This window comes from Mesocricetus auratus, unplaced genomic scaffold (assembly GCF_017639785.1).
Source record: "Mesocricetus auratus isolate SY011 unplaced genomic scaffold, BCM_Maur_2.0 Super-Scaffold_100691, whole genome shotgun sequence".
In the NCBI taxonomy this organism is placed as follows: domain Eukaryota; kingdom Metazoa; phylum Chordata; class Mammalia; order Rodentia; family Cricetidae; genus Mesocricetus; species Mesocricetus auratus.
In genome coordinates this window covers 44951427-44971273 of record NW_024429267.1, presented here as the reverse complement: position 1 = coordinate 44971273, position 19847 = coordinate 44951427, and the positions used below count along the sequence as shown (strand labels likewise).

Genomic DNA, 19847 nt, shown 5'->3' with positions numbered 1-19847 from the left:
TATATATTACTTCCTATTAAAGAGAACACAATACTCATGCAGTTAGCCCAATGCCTGAGAATAGTAGATGTGATAAATATGTTGATTTAATTCCTGTGACTTGATGAAATAAGTCTATTATAAGCTGGACATGGAGGTGTTCCCCTTTAATCCCAGCACTCAGGGTACAGACAGATTTCTGTGAGGTTGAAGCCAGCCTGATCTACAGGATGAGTTCCAAGACACCCCGAATTGTTACACAGAGAAACCCTGTTGAGACCAAAAACAAAGTCAATAAAAAAAAGATATATAAATATAGTGTGTGTGTGCGCTTTCCCAGAAAACGCAAACCAGAAGATATGCACATAAAACACACCATTTACAAGTGGTCTGTTTGGGCCAAGGTAGACTGATTATGCATCCCACCTAAAAAAAGCAGAAGCTAGATTTATTCATGGCCTTTTTTTAAATTGGCTTCTAATGAAAATCAAAACTAAAGATTCCAAAAAGTTACTGACTATATTGTATATCACTAGCAACTACATAATCTAACATCCAAGTCTGCCTTTTTAAACCTTTAAGTATTTATTTTGGGGACCCAAACTAAAACCTGGTTCTATGTTTACTTGAGTGCAGTGGTACATGCCTATAAATACAGCATTTGAGAGACTGAAGCAGGACTGCTGCAAGTCTGAAGCCAGTCAGAACTACATAGTGAATTCAAGGCCAACCTGGGCTACACAGAAAGAAAATGTCTTTTTTAAAAAGAAGCACACACACATAAAAAGGAATAGCAAAGAAAAAAAAAATGATACTACATTAAAGAAGGGATTTCAATCTGAATTGCATTTCTTTTGTTTTGTTTTCAGACAGGGTTTCTCTGTAGCTTTAGAGCCAGTCCTGGAACTCACTCTGTAGACCAGGCTGGCCTTGAACTCACAGAGATACACCTGCCTCTGCCTCCCAAGTGATGGGATTAAAGATGTGCGTCACCACTACCTAGCTGCCATTTCTTTTAAAATTTAGAATAGTGGATAAATGAAAGGTAGATGAATAAACTAATAATGAGTCTAGTAAAATGTTAACAACCCACTCAACTAGTACAGATTCAAATATTCACTAAAATTCTTTCAACTTTGCTACATGTTTCAAAATCTTCAAAAGACAAACGTTAAGGAGAGAGATGAGAACAGGACATAAGGAATGGGTTATATGTCATGATGGCTGACAAGACTTTTAAAAGTTTACATGTAAAAAAATGCAAAATCAAAATTACTATATGGAGAAAAATCTTAAATTTCTGATATAACTATGTTCTAGATCAGGTTTTTGCTAAGATGGTCCTTACCAGCTGTGAATTTTCATCCCTGTAGTTGGCAGCAATGTCTTGATTTTCCATAGCACCTCCTAACAATCCAGTAGAATATGTTCTCAGTGGCTGATCAGCCTCTCGGGCCCATTTGAAAAGATTTTCAACAATTCCTTCCTACAGTAAATGACAAGAAATAGTCTAATTCAGAAAAGGCCTATTTTCATAACTAAAATTATAAGCCAAGGTTTCCAACCCATAAAAAAAAGTAAATGTTTCAGTGATGGACGAGGGATAGTTCAGTCATTCAGACAGCTTGCTGCACAAGCACGAGGACCAAAGTTCAGGTCCCAGCACCCACATGACAAGCCAAGATCCCACACAGACCTCTAACAACTCTAAGGGACTAAAGATAAAGGACTGCTGGGATACCCTGGCTTCCAGCCCAGCAGAGAAAATGTGAGCCTCACCTTCAGTGAAAGACTGCCTCAAAGGAATAGGTGGACAGTCACATAGCAGGTCACCTGATACCCTCTTCTTGCCTCTAAGTGCATGCACAGTCCCATGCCTACGCACATGCCCCTTTAAAAACTGTATTCCAGTGTTGTTCATTAGAGTAACTAGGCTTAATCTCCATTACCACAAAGGAAGAAAAAGATCAAGAATTTAAATGAGAACATAATAAACTTTTAAAAACATGATCTTAAGATTCTGAAAAATATTATTTCAACCATATAGCAGGTAGCTGTTCAAATAACATACTTTTGTTGATTTGGGAGATAGGATATTATGTAGACCAGGGTGGCATCAAACTCCAAATTAGCAAAAGATGAATTTCAGCTCCTGATCCTCCTGCCTCAAACAACCCCATGCTGAGGTAACAACTAGATACTACCTGATTCAAATAACTGCTTTTTTTATGTTGTTTATTTATTATGTATAGTGTTCTGCTTGCATGTACATCTCCACACCAGAAGAGGACACAGATGGTTGTGAGCCACCATGTGGTTGCTGGGAATTAAACTCAGGACCTCTGGAAGAGCAGTCAGTGCTCTTAACCTCTGAGCCATCTCTCCTGCCCCAAATAACTGCTTTTTTAGATTTTTCTTTTGTCTATCTAGAGCACACATTGCTACCTGAATAAGAAAAAATTAACAATTACTACAGTAACAAACACAAATTCAACAATTCAATCCACTCAATCAAAAACACAATGACTTTTTCTTCTATCAAGTACCTTTTCTTGAAAGACAACTGCAGTTTCTAGACCAGGCATGATATCCAGTAGCAGTCTGCAAGCTGCAGTATTTAAAGGGGGCTCTCTACTTGTCATTACATATGCATTCACCAGCTGTAAAGAAAAAGGAGGAAAGGAAAACAAAGGGAGGGATGGAGGCAAAAAGAAATGTGAGTAGACATGATCAATGTACTATATATATATATATAGAGAGAGAGAGAGAGAGAGAGAAATAGTAAAATGCCATCGACTTGTATAATAAATGTGTTAATAATTGAAAAAGAAAGTACTATTTGTTCTGGAATTCAATCCAATCAAATTAAGGAAGTTTAATGAACTTATTAAACTTCATTATTAAAGTAAGTTTAACAACTTCCTTAAATGGACTGGATTGAATTGAGTATTATTCCCATGTGGTTATTTTGAAACAGGGTCTCATGTAGCTCAAACTAAATCTTTTTCTTCCCTCAGCCTGCCAAGTGCTAGGATAGCTCACATACATAACTGATCATACTGGTTCCCATCATTTTCCACTTCCAACTACTAATACCCATAATTTCTTTAGCTACTGCTACTTTCAGGAACTGAAATACACACACTTTCTCATTTACTCATCACAACAGACAAAAACCGCCTTCCTATCCACTCACATACCAAATCATACAACAGTTTTAGTGCAGAATCATACAATGCATATCATTCTTATGTAGCATTAATTCTAATTGGTATTAATAAAAAAAAAAAAGAGTCAGCCAAAGATCAGAGAAGCAAAGCAGCCAGCCATTAGAGAGTTCTAATCTCTACCAATGCTGACACCAAAGCAGTGATCTTGTCCTCAGACTTTCTGCTCAGACTGCACTGCTCCTCAAACTGCTTCCTCAGACTGTTCCTTCAGACTGCCACCTCAGACTGTCATGAGCTGCTGGTTCCTCCCACCTTATATTCCATTCTCTGCCCAGTCATGTCCCTTCCTGTCTCCACCTCCACAGTGCTGAGATTACAGGTGTCACCCCAAGTGCTGGGATCACCTCTGTGTGAGCTCTGTTTCTCTTAGACTGAATCAATTTCGTGTAGCCCAAGGTGCCTTGAACTAACAGAGATCCGTCTGCCTGTCTCTCTGTCTCCTGAGTGCTGGAATTAAAGGCCTGCACCACCATTGCCTGGCCTCTATGGCTAACTAGTGTGGCTAGCTTTCCACTCTGATCCTCAGACAAGCGCTATTTGTTAGATCATAAACAAAATATCACCACACTCTTACTTTTCCATTCAAAAGAACATTTACATTTCTAAATCAAAACAGTCCTGCTAAAGAGCAAACAGTGATACCTTGAGAGCCTTTACCAATACTTCACACTAAACAATGTACACACCAAACAGAAAATAATTTCATCACAACCAGAACTTTGTTGAAAAAGCAGCTTGATTACTTTCATAACCAAATTAAAAAAAAAATCTAACCACTCTACTCTCAACTTTAAAAAGTTTTAGGTGACAAAAAAATATTAAATAAACAAACAAACAAATATATGATTATCTTCTGATAATTCCTGGAGGAAAGAAAAAGCAAACTTACTGCATTCATGAAATCATCATTCTTGAAGAGTATTCTCAGCAAGTGGCCCAGCATACACTCTGGATCAGCTCGACCTAAAAGAAGAGACACAAAAGGATAGGTAATCCTGTCAAACAAATTAGACCTATGAAATAACAGCTGGGTTCTTATAAATATGACTAATAAGCTGTCACCAAAAATAAACAGAAACAAAGATAAGATCCTTGTGAGTAAATTTAATAACATTTTTAGGGTTAGACATGGTGGCACACACCTTTAATCCCAGAACTTGGCAGGCAGAGGCAGGTGGATCTCTATGAGGCCAACCTGGTTCACAGAGCCATCTAGAGCTACATAGTGAGATCGTGCCTCAAAAAAATAAAGGTAACAATAACAATAATTTTTAAGAATCATTCTCTAGGGGCTAAGTAGATAGATTGGTCACTAAAGTGCTTACCATGTAGACAAGAGGACCTGAGTTTGATCCCTGAAACCCATGTAAAAAGCCAGGCATAGGTGCACACTTGATGTCCCAGCAATTGGAAGGTGGAGACAGAATGATCTCTGGACCAGCCATCCTAGCCAAACTGGGAGCCCCAGATCCAAGTAGAGACCCTAGGAACCAGATGGATGGCTCCTGAGGAACAACATTTTAAGTTGACTTCTGGCCTCCACATGCACACATACTAACTAAAAAGTTCACTCACATACTAATGTATACATGAACATACACACACAAATACACCCACACATATAAAGGAAGGAAGGGAAGGAAGGGAGGGAGGGAGGGAGGGACGGACGGACGGACGGACAGATATTGCTGAGCAGTAGTGGCTCAACCTTTTATCCTAGCAACTTGAGAGGCGGGAGTAGACAGAACTCTTATGAGTTCCTGGACAGCCAGGTCTACAGAGTTGAGTTCCAGGACAGCCAGGGTTACACAGAGAAACTCTGTCTCGAAAAATCAAAAACAAAACAAAAAAAACAAATTCTTTAAAATTAAATGCAACATAAACTCTTCCCACTGCTCAGCACACTGCCTATTCAACAATACTAAATTAAATAATGGCCTCTGGAACTAGATGAGGATCAAGATTTTACTAAAGTTAAAAGAAAACAAATTCAGGCATTGGTGGCACATGCCTTTAATCCCAGCACTCGGAAGGCAGAGGCAGGCGGATCTCTGTGAGTTCCAGTCCAGCCTGGTCTACAGAGCAAGTGCCAGGATAGGCTCCAAAGCTACATAGAGAAACCCTGTCTCGAAAAACCAAAAAAAAAAAAAAAAAAAAAAAAAAGAGGCTGATTCAGTAGTTAATAGTAATTTCTGCTCTTACAGAAGACCCAGATTCAGTACCAAGCACTACATGGCAGCTCACAACTATCAACTGTATTTTCCCACAAACACCAGGATAAAGATTAAATGAAAACCTATTTTTTTTTCTTTTTTAAGTTAAAAATGAGGGAAAGGGGGCTGGAAAGATGGCTCAGAGGATAAGAGCACTGGCAGCTCTTCCAGAGGGTCCTAAGTTCAATTCCCAGCAACCACATCGTGGCTCACAACCATCTATAATGAGATCTTGTGCCCTCTTCTGGCATACAGGGATACATGCAGGCAGAACACTGTATACATAATAAATAAATCTTAAAAAAAATGGGGAGAGGAGCTAGTGAAACAGCTCAATGGATAAAAGTGCTTGGCACATAAGCCTAATGACTGGTGTTCATCCTTGGAACCCACAGAGGCAGAGAGAACCAACTCTTGAAACATCAACACACTCACCATGGCAGGAGCACACCTGCACATACCTGCACACACCTGCCCAAGTGCGCGAAACGAAAAATAATTAGTGAATAAAAAAATTATAAGGGCAGCTGGGAGGTGGTGGCACTTAGGAGGCAAAGGCAAGAGGATCTTTCTAAGTTTGAAGCCAGCCTGGTCTATAAAATGAGTTCCAGGACAGCCAGAGATGTTATACAGAGAAATCCTGTCTCAAAACCTCCCCCACCCCAACCAAAAAAAAGAAAGAAAAAAAAAAGTCAAAAAAGAAAATCTTAAGTCTTGGGTTTAAGTACATACATTCTATTTGATCCTGAAAGTGATCTGTAACCATCACAAATATTTTTTTTCTTTCTGACTCTACACAGGGTTTCTCTGTGTAACAGAGCCCTAGCATCCTGGAACTTGCTTTATAGACCAGACTGGCCTCGAACTCACAGAGCTCTGTCTGCCACTACCTCCCAAATGTTGGGATTAAAGGTGTATGCCACCATACCTGACTTATCACACATTTTACAATTTTACTAGAATGTTTTTCTGTGTCTCATCTTGAGAAATAAAGTAAAACACACACATACATTTTTTATGAGGGTCTCACCATATAACCCTGGCTCCTGGCCAGCCTGGAACTCACTTCATTTAAGTCAGGCTAGCCTTGAACTCACAGAAATCCACAGTCTCTGCCAACCAAGTGCTGAGATTAAAGATATGTGCTACCATGCCCAGCACAAATAAAAGAACTTAAAATTAACCAAAGAAAGCCAGGCAGTGGTGGCATATGCCTTGAATTCCAGCACTCAGGAGGCAGACATAGAAGATCCTATCTTGACAAACTAAAATAATAATAATAATAATAATAATAATAATAATAATAATAATAATAATAATAATAATATTACCAAAAAGAATGCTATTTCAATTGAAAGGTACTATTAGCAATTTTCTTTTTTTTAATTGTTTTTTTCCTATTATTTGTGTGTTGGAGGAGTGTGATGTAAAGGTGTGTATATGAACATGCCCCAATACACCAGGACACATGTAAAGAAGTCAGGTAACAATCTTGAGTGGGTTTCTCCTTTACCTTTACATGATCTCCAGGAATCAAACAGAATTCAGCCTGTCAGGCTTACAGCAGGAACTTTTACGTGCCAAGCTATCTTCAAAGCCCAACAATTTTTTCTTTTTCTTTCTTTCTTTCTTTTTTTTTCCTGAAGCAGAGTTTTTCTCTGTGTAGCCTTGGCTGGTCTGGAACTCACTCTGAAGACCAGACTGGCCTCAAGCTCAGAAATCAGCCTATCTCTCTCTGCCTCCCAAGTGCTGAGATTAAAGGTGTGTGTCACCACTAATGGGCAATAACTTTCTTTTTTGAAGAAAAAAGAACACATTAGCACAGTGGCACATGCCTGTATCTCAGCTACTCATGAGGCTATGGTGGGAGAGTTAAGAATTTTAGACCTGTCTGAACAACACAGCAAGATCCTCTTTCAAAAGAAATGAAAAATAAAAAAGTCTCAGACATAAGAATATACATCTTACCAGGATGTCGATCATCAAACGGGTCTGGATCTCCTTTACGATATTCTTCAGTTTCTTTTTCAATTAATTCCGACATCCTAGCACAAAAGGAAAGGAGTTACCTCTGAACAAGCATATAAAAAATGCCAGGCATAGTAGTACACAGCCAAAATCCTAACACTGAGGAGGTTGAGATAGAACTGCTTTTAAATTTAAGGGCAACCTGGGTTACACAGTAAGCTTAATCAGACCAGTCAGGGACACATAGTAAGACCATGTCAGAAAAAAAGCAAAAGTAAAATTCAAAAAAGTGTATTACTGACAACAATCAGTCAATAGTCAAGGTGCAAAACATAGTTAGAAAAACATGATTTTCCTGATGAATAACAAAATCTAAATAACCACCTCATAAATATTATATAAAGAGTCATGTAATTACTATCTTTAAAAATAACCTAAACTCTTAAAACTGAAAAAAATAATCACCTCTTTTTTACTCTTCTCTAAACTTCTTTGCATCACAAAACAACATTAATAGTAACTACCTCAGAAACTTAAAGCCAACAGTCATCATTAAAAATCTTCATTTTCAGATAGGCATGGTAGTACACGCCTGTTCTTACAGCCATCACAAAGCTGAATTACAAGTTTGAAGTCACCCTGAGGTACACACCAAGTTCAAGATGTCTGGGCTTAAAAAAAAAAAATTCCTTCCCTTCATCCACTGCAGTAATTCCTGCAACTCTACCTACCAGAGGTCTCCTGATTCTAATCATCTCTAAACCTTGACCACTGCTATCCTTAAGCAGACCACTACCATTAACTATCTGAACTACTTCTAATAGCTACTTTGCAGCGCTTGCTTCCTACTCCGCTGCTTTACCTAACACATTTCTGTCTCCAACTTCCAGGGACTAACTACATTCCTTGAATTAAATCCAAGAACTACTATGGCCTGCAATTATCTAGCTTCTACCAGTTTTGTGAATGCTTCTTCTACTCTCTTTCATAAAACTTCACATACATGACCCTCTCTGCTATCCAAAGAACCCAAGCTCATTCCTACTTCAGGGTCATTTCATGTTGTTTTGTTAGCCTATAACGTTCCTTCCACCATCTAGGCCTCCACCACTGGTGAAAGTAACCATTCTTTTTTTGCTTACTAGAGATTAGTTTTCCCTGTTCTAAAATTTTATATAATAGAATCATATGAAGTCTTATTGTGCCAGAAGCCTTCTGGGAAAGCAAATTCCTTTTTATTCATGAACGCTTGATTTTTTTTTATTCTTGTATATACAGGTATACATGTGTGTGTAAGCCAGAAGACAACCCCAAGTATCATTTCTCAAGAATGCAGTCCATATGGTTTTCTTTGAGGAAGGGTCTCTGACTGGACTGGAACTCACCAAACAGGATAGGTAGACAGACCAGCGAACTTCAGAGACCTTTCTTTCTCATCCTTCCCAGCACTGGGATTGCAAGTGTACATCACCAAGTCTGACTTTTGTTCTAAACACCTGGTTCTATGGACCAAATTCACACTTGCAGGACAAATATCTTTAGTTAACCAAGCTCTCTCTCCCAGTACACCCCCCACACTTTTTATTCTTTTGTGGCAAAATCTGATGTAATCCAGGATAGGCTCTAATTCCTTACTAAACTGAGAATGACCTCAAACTCACGATACCAAACAATGGCATTTAAAGTGTATGCCACTGCACCTAGCTCTACTGATACAAACTTGATGAAAACAAGAAAAATTACTTGAGTACCCTAAACAAGTCTGACATTTTGGTCTTTCCTAAAGACATTTTTATATAGATTTTAAGCTTAGTTTAATCCATTAATCTATTATGATAATTAACAGTATGATATCCATCCCGAGTCAAACTTGCCTATACAAAAATCAAATTTCTCATTATATTATTCTTTTTGTATATGACTGTGCATGCATCTATGTGCAAGCACACCATGTCAGAACATACGTGCAGGTCAAAGTGAGATCTCTCTCTTTGGTTATCCTGGTACTATATGTAAACCAAGCTAACCTCAATTCATAGAGCTCCACCTGCCTAAGACATGTGCCACCAAGCCCAGCTAAATTTCCCACTTTTCAAAAATCATGTGTCTGTGTGGGGTATGTATATATATAAGGCCAGAAAAAGGAGCTGAATCCCCAGTTATTGGTGGTTGTAAGCTGATAGAGGAAATGTCCTTCTGTACATTGTGAATATATGTTTCTCTTATTGGTTTAATAAAATGCTGATTGGCCAGTAGCCAGGCAGGAAAAGCTGGGAAGAGGAAGGCAGAGAAGAGCCACTAGGCAGATGCCATATAGCTACTGGAAAGATAGGACACTAGGCATTCTCCGGTAAATGTAAAATTAATAGATTAATAGTTATGGGTTAATAATTAAGAGAGAGCTAGTCGGTAAGAAACCTAAGCCACTGGCCAAAGAGTTTATAATTAATAAAAGCTTCTGTGTATTTATTTGGGACTAAAGGGCTGTGGGACCTGGCTGGAAAGAAACTGTGCCTTCAGTAAGTGACCCAACATGGGTATTGGGAACCAAATTTGGGTCCTCTGAAAGAGCAATAGGTACTTGTAACCAGAGACATTTCTCCAGTCCCATAAATTTTCCTTTCTTTTAGTTTCAAACTTTTTAAAATGTTTATTTATTTTTATGTGAATGGGTAACTATCTGCATGTATGTATTATGTGTTCTACATATGTGCCTGGTTGCCAGAAGAGGACTCCAATCCCTAGAACTAGAATTACAGACAGTTGTGAAAAGCCATGTAAGTGCTGGGGATTGAACCCAGGACCAGTCAGTACTTTTAAACACTAAGCCCTCTCTCTAGCATTAAATTCTCCTTTTCCTATTTATATATATATTTTTTCTTTTTCTTTTTTTTTTCTTTTCTTTTTTTTTTTTTTTTTTTTTTGCTATTGGGTCTCTCAAAATGGCCCGGGGGCTGTCCTGGAACTCACTATGTAAACCAGCCTGGCCTCAAACTCAGAGATCTTCCTGCTCTGCCTCCCAAGTGCTGAGATAAAAGGCATATGCCACCATACCCAGCAACTTTTCCATTCTTAAAGATTATCTAAAACTTTGCAGCCCAAATTCCTAAAATATTCCTCAATCACTCTCCGTCTCATCTTTTGACACAGGGTCCATCTCTCACTGACTGGTTATACTTGCTGGTCAATGAGCTCCGGAGAGTCACTTGTCTCCATCCATCTGCATTAGGGTTATAAACACAAACCATACCTGGTTTGCTTATTTTATGTTTTTTTTTGTTTGTTTGTTTGCATAGGTGCTAGAGATCTGACCTCAAGTCATCATGCTTACATTGCAGGCACTTTACCAAATAAACTATCTTCTCCCAATATTTACATTCGCTTAACTCATTTTGGCTAAATTCCAACTATCTTTTTAAATAGTTTGAGTATTTGTTCTTTAGACTTTGATTATTATTAGTGTGTGCATTAACTCAGAGGACAACTTCACTTTTGCCCACTAAGCCTTGTCTTTTTTTAAAGACAAGGTATATAACCCTGGCTGGCCTGGAGCTCACTATGTAGAACAGTGTTTTTTTTTGGTGTGTTTTCTGACAGTGTTTCATCTGATAGGCAGGCAAGCCTGAGTATTCTATAGGCCAGTGGAGTGAGGATAGGGAACAGGTAAAGGCTCCTACAAGTTCTTCTCTGCCTTCCTTACATGCAGCCAACACATGTTCACACAATAGATATAATTAAAGGCATGAAGATTAGGAGAAACAGCCTGAAATGAAAGATAAGAAATTAAAAAGTGCCAGGTAGTGATGGCACATGCCTTTAAATCCAGCACTGTGGACATTTTTGAGTTCCAGGTCAGCCTGGTCCACAGAGTTCCAGGGCAACCAAGGCTACATAGAGAAACCATGTCTGTCTTCAGTAAAAAGAAAAAAAAAATCAGATTCTTTCAAAATATTCTTATACTTTGCCGGGCGTTGGTGGCGCATGCCTTTAATCCCAGCACTCGGGAGGCAGAGGCAGGTGGATCTCTGTGAGTTCGAGGTCAGCCTGGTCTACAGAGCGAGTTCCAGGACAGCCTCCAAAGCCACAGAGAAACCCTGTCTCGGAAAAAAAAAATATTCTTATACTTTTTTCCAACACCATTTTGTGTGTGTGTGTGTGTGTGTGTGTGTGTGTGTCTGTGTGTGTGTCACATGCATTAAGGTACCCACAGAGGTGAGAAGAGGGTATCAGATCCACTGGAGCTAGAGTTACAGGCAGTTATGAGCAGCCCAACATGGGTGTTGCAAACCAAATTCTACAAAAATAACAAATGTTCTTAACTGCTTAGCCATCTTGCTAGCACCAATACAACTATTTTTTAAATATACTTTTGTGTATATGAAAAGAAAGGTAAATTTTGCATGGAAAAATGAATTATTCTTACCTGGTAAGGATAGGTACCATATCCTGCCCACTGCCATGGTCCTTTTCCCACTGCTCCAGCAGGGTAGTGAGCTCAGCTTTGGAGTCCACATGTACCACTACTGTAGTCATGGCTTGGCCTAAAGAAGTCAAGACAGTAAGAAATGAACAAAACAAACATACCTGACATGGTTGCCACAAAGAAAAAAAAAGGGGGTAAAGGTAGTAGGTAAGGGATAAGCTGGACTGGGGAGATGACTCACTTGTTAGCATCTGAGGCCAGCCTGATCTATACAGTGAGTTTTACTCCAGCTAGGGCCACACAGAGAGACCCTGTCTCCAAACAGGGGGTAGGAGGGCACTGAAACTAAAGAGGTGATGGCCGCAATCAACTGTCAATCTACTAACTAAATACTGGGCTATAAATTTACAAAAAAAATTTTTTTACAATCTTCGGAAATTTGAAGACAGGTTCTCACTAGTAGCTCCTGTTGACTTAGACCTCACTAAGTAACCACTGCATCAGGCTTACAAATTGTTTTTAAGGCAGGACATATACCCTAGACTAGTTTTGAACTTACTTTATACCCAAGAATGACTTTGATTTTCTGATCCTCCTGCTTCTACTTCCCAAGAGCTAGGTTTAGACATATACAACCACTAGAGATGTTATGGTGTGCTAAGATTTGAACTGAGCTTCATGCATGCTAGACAAGTACTCTACCACATAAAACAGACCCTTTTTATTTTTTCCTTTTTTTTTTCCTTTTTTTTTTTTTTTTTTTTTTTGACTTTTCCAGACAGGGTTTCTCTGTATTGTTTTGGAGGCTGTCCTGGAACTCACTCTGTAGACACCAGACTGGCCTCAAACTCAGAGATCCACCTGCCTCTGCCTCCCGAGTGCTGGGATTAAAGGCGTGCGCCACCAATGCATGGCTCCATGTTTTAATAGGTTAGAATTTTTTAAAGAAATGAATAAATATAAACAGTAAATAAATGAGCCTCACCATGCCTTCAATCCCAGCACTTGGGAAGCAAAGGCAGGAACATCTCCAAGAATTTCAGGACAGTCAGGACTCCATAGAAAGTGATCCTGTCTCAAAAAGAACAAGCTAGGCATGGGAATGCACACCTTTAGTTCCAGCACTTGGGAGGCAAAGGCAGGTAGTCAACCTGAGGTCAGCCTAGTCTACACATACAGCTTTCTGCTGTTTTCACTTACTTTTTTGATTGGCACTTTTTGTTTTGTCCTTTGACAGTGACAGGGATTGAACAAAGGGCCTTGCTCATGTTAAGTAAGAACTCTACTACTGAGCTTCATCACTAGCCCTTGGTTTATTCATTTTGATATTTGGTACTGGAATTCTAGAGTCTCAAAGACTCTATTAAGAAATCAAGCTGAGCGTTGGTGGTGCATGACTTAAAACCCAGCACTCGGAAGGCAGTGGCAGGTGGATCTCTGTGAGTTTGAGGCCAGCCTGGTGTACAAAGTTCCAGAACAGGGTCCAAAACAATACAGAGAAATCCATTCTGGAGAAAAAGAAATTAAGAAATCACTTTAACACTGAGCTATATCCCCAGTATTTGTTTAGGGCTTTTAGTTTTTTAGTTTTGCTTTTTGGGTAGTTGATATTTTGGATTGGTTGTTTTGTTTTTGTTTTGTGGAGAGGGAGCATTTTGGTTTTTTTGATACAGGGTTTTTTTCTGTGTAGCCCTGGCTATTATGGAACCTGGCTGGCCTCGAACTGCCAGAGATTCATCTGCCTCTGCCTCCAGCACTGGGATTAAAGGCTTTCACTCCCAATACCTGACTTGTTTTTTTTTTTTTTTGAGGGGTTTATTTGTCCAAATTGTCCTTAAACTCACTGTCATCCAGGTAGACCTTGAACCTTGGATATTCTTAGTTTATCTTTGATTCCTGGGCCTTCAGGCCTGCCACAATATTCCCACTGTGGTAGTTTGAATGTAATAGGCCCACAAACACATAGGGTGTGGCACTATTAGGAGGTGTGGCCTAACAAGGAGTAGGTATGGCCTTGTTGAAGGAAGTGCTTCACTGTTGAGGTCTCCTATGCTGGAGCTATAACCAGTGTGGATATAGACTCCTGTTGCTGTCTGGGGTCAGGATGTAGGACTCTCAGCTCCTTCTCCAGCACCATGTCTGCCAGCACACCATATCCCACCATGATGAAAATGGACTAAACCATTGAAATTGTAAACCACCCCAACTAAATGTTTTCCTTTGTAAGAGTTGTGGCAGTTGCCACAGAGAAACCCTCCCTGTCTCGAAAAACCAAAAAAAAAAAAAAAAAAAAAAGAGTTGTGGCAGTCATGGTGTCTCTTCACAGCAACAGAAACCCAAAACACTCATGTAACCCATGGTTTGTTGGGTTGTTTGTTTGCTTGTTTTGAGACAGGGACACTATGTAACTTGGGCTTGAACTCAAATTCATGATCGTTCAGCTTCAAGTTACATGAGTATTGGGATTACAACTGTGCACCACAATACCTACTTCATTAACACACTATTTTCACGGTTCCTCCACATATTAGCACAATTTCAAGAAAAAAAATGTTTTTAAAGAACAAGAAAATAGCCAGGCCGGGTGGTAGTGGTGCATACCTTTAATCCCAGCACTTGGGACGCAGAGTCCTCTAAACCATGCTCTGTGACTGGCTATCTTGTCTCCAATCTAACATAGAGATGAAGACTGGCCTAGGGGCTTGGAAAATCCAGGCAAGGCTGGAACAGCTCATTTCCTGCATGAGGTAATGCAGTCAAGCCCAGACCTCCTTTCTACCCTATTCCCCAACTGTCATTAAAGAGACATGCTTTAGTTCCAGCACTTGGAAGGCAGAGGCAGGCAAAACTCTGTGAGTTTGAGGTCAGCCTGGTCTACAAGAGCTAGTTCCAGGACAGCCTGCAAAGCTACATCAAGAAACCCTGTCCAGAAAAGGAAAAAAAAAAAAAAAACACACAAAAAAAGGAGTAGGAGTAGGGGGAAGGAGGAAAGAAAATAGCAAGGTGGTTTGTGACACATGCCTTTAATCCCAGCACTTTGGAAGGAGTTCAAGACCAACCTGGTCTATATAGCAAGTTCCAGGACAGTCAGGTAGCCAGGTCTACAAAGAAAAACCCTGTGTGTGTGGGGGGGGGGGGGAAGAATAGTTGGAATGAAGGGGAATTCAAGGATATTCTAACAGTAAAATTTTAGAATTCAACTTAGAAACATGCACAGGGTTGCAGATCCAGGAAAATGGTAGAGCATTTGCATGCCATTATAAAACCCTGAGTCTGAATTCTACCATATAATAAAAAAGCCAGTCTGGTGACAGTGCATGTTTTTAATACTAGCATAGGCAGGCAAATCTGAGTTTGAGGCCAGTCTGGTATACAGTGAGTTACAGGACAGCCAGGACTACACAGAGAGAAACACTGTCTTTAAGAAACAGCAGAGAGGTGGTGGCACACGCCTTTAATCCCAGCACTCCATAGGCAGAGGAAGGTTGACCTCTGTGAGTCTGAGGCCAGCCTGGTCTATAGAGTAAGTTCCAAGACAAGCAAGGATACATAGAGAAACCCTGTCCTGACCAACTTTTTTTTTTTTTATGTGCATTGGTGTTCTTGTCTGCACGAGGGTGTCAGGTGGCCTGGAACTGGAGTTACAGACAGCTGTGAGCTGTCATGTGGGTGCTCACGGGTCCCAGGTGCCAGGAACCCAGGTCCTCTGGAAGAAAAGCCAAGCTCGTAACCACTAAGCCATCTCTCTAGTCCCAAAACCCTGTCTTGAAAAACAAACAAGATAATTTGCCAAAGTATCTAGTGGTGATATGCCTACAACCTGAACTAATTCCACAAAATGAACACAGAGAGAAAGAATATACAGCAAAGCAGTCAACTGGTGAAACTACAGGTAATCACTTAATTTTGCCTTTGTACTGAAAGGGGATTTATTTTATTTTATTTTTTGTAAAATCCTGTCTCAAAAAACAAGCTGGGTGGTGGTGGCACACTCCTTTAATCCCAGCACTCAGGAGGCAGAGGCAGGAGGATCTCTGAGTTTGAAGCCAGTCTGGTCTGCAAGTGCTTGTTCCAGGTCAGCCTCCAAAGTCACAGAGACACCCTGTCTTGAACCCCCCCATACACAAAAATACCCTTAACACTATGACACATAATCATATATAACTATTAATGTCCATGACTATGTGCTTTACGAAAACAACAGTAGTAATAATCCAACTCCAATCACTTCGACTTAACATGGAGCTCGTTTTATTGCATTTTATTAAATTTAACAACTGAACGACAATGTAAGTAAAATGCTATGCTCAAGAAATGTGTAAAATACCTTAACACCAAAAATATATCCCTACTCGAAAATTGTTAATGAAAAAATGCTACATACAAACACAAATCTTGACATCTGGAGGAAATATGTTATATCAACTCCTAAAGTCAAAACAGATACGTTAATAAAAGCCTTAAAGGTGAATGCCAGGAAACCCAAGGGTGGGGGAAAGCCTTTAGATGACACTACCAATGAACCTCTACCGCTACGCATTAACAAAGGGCTTTCAACAGGATGATAGTGCTACAACAAATTAATAATTAAAACATGCAGAATAGTTAAAAGGCTTCGCCGGAAAGAGTTACAAAAAACAAGCAGGCCGGGCGTTAACGGTGCACTGGAGGGGGGGGGCGGGCAGAGGCAGGCAGATCTCCAAGTTTGAGGCTACCGTGGTCTCCAGAGCGAGTTCCAGGAAGGAAAAAAATAATAATAATGAGAGAGAGAGAGAAAGCAACAGGAGGCAGACGAAAACGAGTCGTAGTCATTTATTCAAAGCTCTAAGACTTAATTCCTCAAATGGAAAAAACAAAGAACTATCACTGCAGTAAGAGGAGCAGACCGACACCTACTACAAACAGGATAGTGTGGAAACAGCCCTGAAAGCCCACCAGAAAACAACTGAAAGTCCTGAGAACAAGCTCGCAAGAAGCCGGGCAGGCAACCTTAGGTCGGCACCCGCACACCTCTCTCCCCCGCCACTCACCACTGCATGGCAGAAGTAGGAGGGGCTCCCGGAAAGCTCCTCCCCCTAGCCCGGTCCAAGAGCAGAGAGGCTGCAAGTGGGAGGTGGCACGAAGCCGGAGGAGGGGAAAGCCCGCCCCGGTGACCGAGGCTGGGGGCGGAGACACAGTCCGGGAAGGGGTCCATCGTGCGGCAGGGAAGAGGGAGCCCCTCGGCTCGTCAGAGACTCGGAGATGACCACAGAAACTGAAAGAGCACCTCCTTCAGGTAGAGGCGAGCACATCCCTGCCCCCCACTCCGGGCGGAAGAGTTACTCTAAGGAAGCTTCTCTGGAGGACTGGGGGAAAGAACCTGAAGGCCCCGCCCCCGGGCCCGGGATCAGGAGGTGGAAAGTCCTGTCAGGCCCCAGGCCCAGCCTCCCGGGTGGTCCTGCCCGCCCCCTGGCCGCCCGCAGCCGAAGCAGGTGCCGCCCCTCCCCCAGCGAGGCGCCCACTCTCCCGCCCCGCCGGCCGCGCGCTCCGTCTCCCCGCGCTCCTCACAGAGAGCCGGCGCCTTCCTCTTCCCGCTTACCTTCGCGGGCGGCTCCGCCGCTTCTCTCTGGACCCCTCCAGCGGCCACAGTTCACACACACCGCCTCTGGTCCCGCACTCACTCTCCCTCACTCACACACACAGCGCGACCACGGCTCCTGAGCGGCCCACATATTATGCGTCACTCGCATGTTACGTGCGGTGCGCGCGCGCAAACTTGGCGCGAGGCTGCCTCGCTGGGAGGGGGAGAACGTCGGCGCGAGCGTAGGAACATCATAGCGCTCCTGGGAAATGAAGTTCCGTGTTTAAGGGCGGGAAAGGGCGGGGATAGAAATACCAGTAAGCTCCTCCCCAGCGCATTGACTTCTGGGATTCGTAGTTTTCTGTATTAAACGTAAATTGTTGTGTATTTATTGGCTGTTTCCAAAAACGGAAGAGAAAAGTGAAAGAAGGAATCTTTTTTTTTTCTTTTTTGGTTTTACGAGACAGGGTTTCTCTGTATTGTTTTGGAGGCTGTCAGTCCAGCCCAGCCTCGAACTCAGAGAGATCCACCTGCCTCTGCCTCCCGAGTGCTGGGATTAAAGGCATGTGCCACCACCGCCCGGCTAGGAATCAATCTTTTTAAAGCCCGGGAGACTACTGCTGCCTGATAACTTTGTCAATACGTAATTCTACCCTGTGTAATCGGAAAGGCTCAGTAGTACTATCATTGACACATAAGCCCTATAAAATGTAAGGGTCAAAGAATGCATTTCACACAAATGTATCAGAAGTTACGGTACTCATTAATAAGAAACTCGCTAATTTTCCTTTGTCTTTCTGTTCAAAACATACTCGGCAAGAATCAAAAAAATCATTCGTTGCCAGGTATCATATGTAAGGCAGAAAAATGAAGGAAAAAAAGTCTTCAGCCAAAACTAGACTAACAACAGAGGTCATCTAATTCAATTTCTTAATTTTACAGCTGAAAAAAGTGAAACCCAGAGTAAATGACTTGCCTAGTATCACCAACTAAAGTGAAGAAGCATCAGGGGGATCTGACTTTGACCCACAGATCCTATGTGACATAAAAGATAAATTCCACAATGGAGCAGAATCTTGATGAGACCTACCCAGACCTCAGGCCTGATGCAACTCATTATTGCTCTTGGAATTCTGAGTGTATTCTGTGCGTTTCCATAGAGTTCTTGCAGCCAGTACTTTCACACCAAGATTATAAGACATTGTGGACCTATTGTTAGGAACAAATTCTATGCCTGTTAAGCCAGTATCAGTCAGGCAGTAGTGGCACTTGTGAGTTCAAGGCCAGCCTGGTCTACAGAGCAAGTTCCAGGACAGCCAGATCCAGGGCTACACAGAGAAACTCTGTCTTGAGGGGTGGGGAGAAGAAGAGAGAAGGGAAGGAGGAAGGAGATGAAGCTGGTATCCTGGATTTCAACTCAAGTCCACCACCACCCTATCCCACCCACCCGAGTTCTCTCCCTCACTTGTGTAGCTCGGAGTATCAAGCAGTACAAATTCTAGAGGGTGATGACAGTGCCACAGACATGTAACATGTCTTCAATCACTCCTCTTGCCACAGAACAGCTTTCTCCTGTGCTTCTGAAATCTGGTCTCTTGCTGTGATGACCATTATCATTCAATTTGTCTTTACAGCAGACCTGGCTTGCATCAAGTGTCTTAGTTACACATTATTCTCAACACCACGGCAGATAATGCCAGCCAACTTTATGGAGGAGAAATCTGAAGGAGTAAGATTGAATCAAGATACAGAGTTTTGTTGGACATGATGTCACATTGCCTTTAATCCCAGTACTCATGAGGTTAAGGCAAATGAATCTATGAGTTAGAGATCATCCTGACCTCCCCTAGGCTTTGAACCCAAAAGGTAGAGGGATGGATCCCCTAGGTATCCTCCCAGATCCCTTGGATACCTTACCTGTGGTCACCTCTAAGAGCCCTTGTGAGAACCCAAAGTCAATTATCAAAGCAGGAGTCACTGCCTTATTCTGTCACCAGGTGGCACTACTCCGTTTTAGGAAGCCAGAGTAGGGGGCACTGGGTTGGTGGTGGTCTTAAGGGACATCAAAGGGAGAATGGGGGGAAGCTACGGTCTGGGACATTGGAGAAGCAAAGCAGAAATGCACGGCCTGTCTAGGAGTAACTCCCTCAAGATTATCCACCCTAAGCAAGTGATTGTGGCTATATCTTGCTTGTACAGATAAAGCCTGTCTGAAGGTCAGAGAATGGAGCTTGCCACTAGCTAACCATAGAGGTCTGGAGGTCTGTACAGACAGACAGGAAGTGAGGTAGTGCATGCCTATAATCCCAGAATTTTGAATGGAAAGATAGAAATCAGAAGTTCAAGATCATCCTTGGCTACCTAGCAGGTAGCATGTTTGAGGCAAACCTAAGATATGTGAGACCTTGTCTCCAAGAAATTACCCAAATCTCTATCCTGTCATTCCCGCAGTCATCCTTCCCGCACTGCAAACA

General features: G+C 41.5%; 1 protein-coding gene across 6 annotated transcripts in view; it reads right to left on the bottom strand.

The window, feature by feature from the left end:
- Positions 1-17529, bottom strand: part of Dcaf1 (DDB1 and CUL4 associated factor 1) — a 56954-nt gene extending 39425 nt beyond the window's left edge. For all 6 annotated transcript variants that reach the window (XR_005874672.1, XR_005874673.1, XM_040739533.1 and 3 more), the window contains exons 1-6: positions 17392-17529; positions 11814-11931; positions 7391-7467; positions 4099-4172; positions 2526-2639; positions 1328-1465 (exon numbers count right to left, since the gene is read on the bottom strand). Coding sequence is in view for 4 of the 6 variants with exons in the window: in XM_040739533.1 (XP_040595467.1) it covers positions 1328-1465; positions 2526-2639; positions 4099-4172; positions 7391-7467; positions 11814-11923 (513 nt within the window). In the remaining 2 variants the exon portion in view is untranslated. The remainder of the gene's footprint in view (positions 1-1327; positions 1466-2525; positions 2640-4098; positions 4173-7390; positions 7468-11813; positions 11932-17391) is intronic.
- Positions 17530-19847: the final 2318 nt, after the last annotated feature.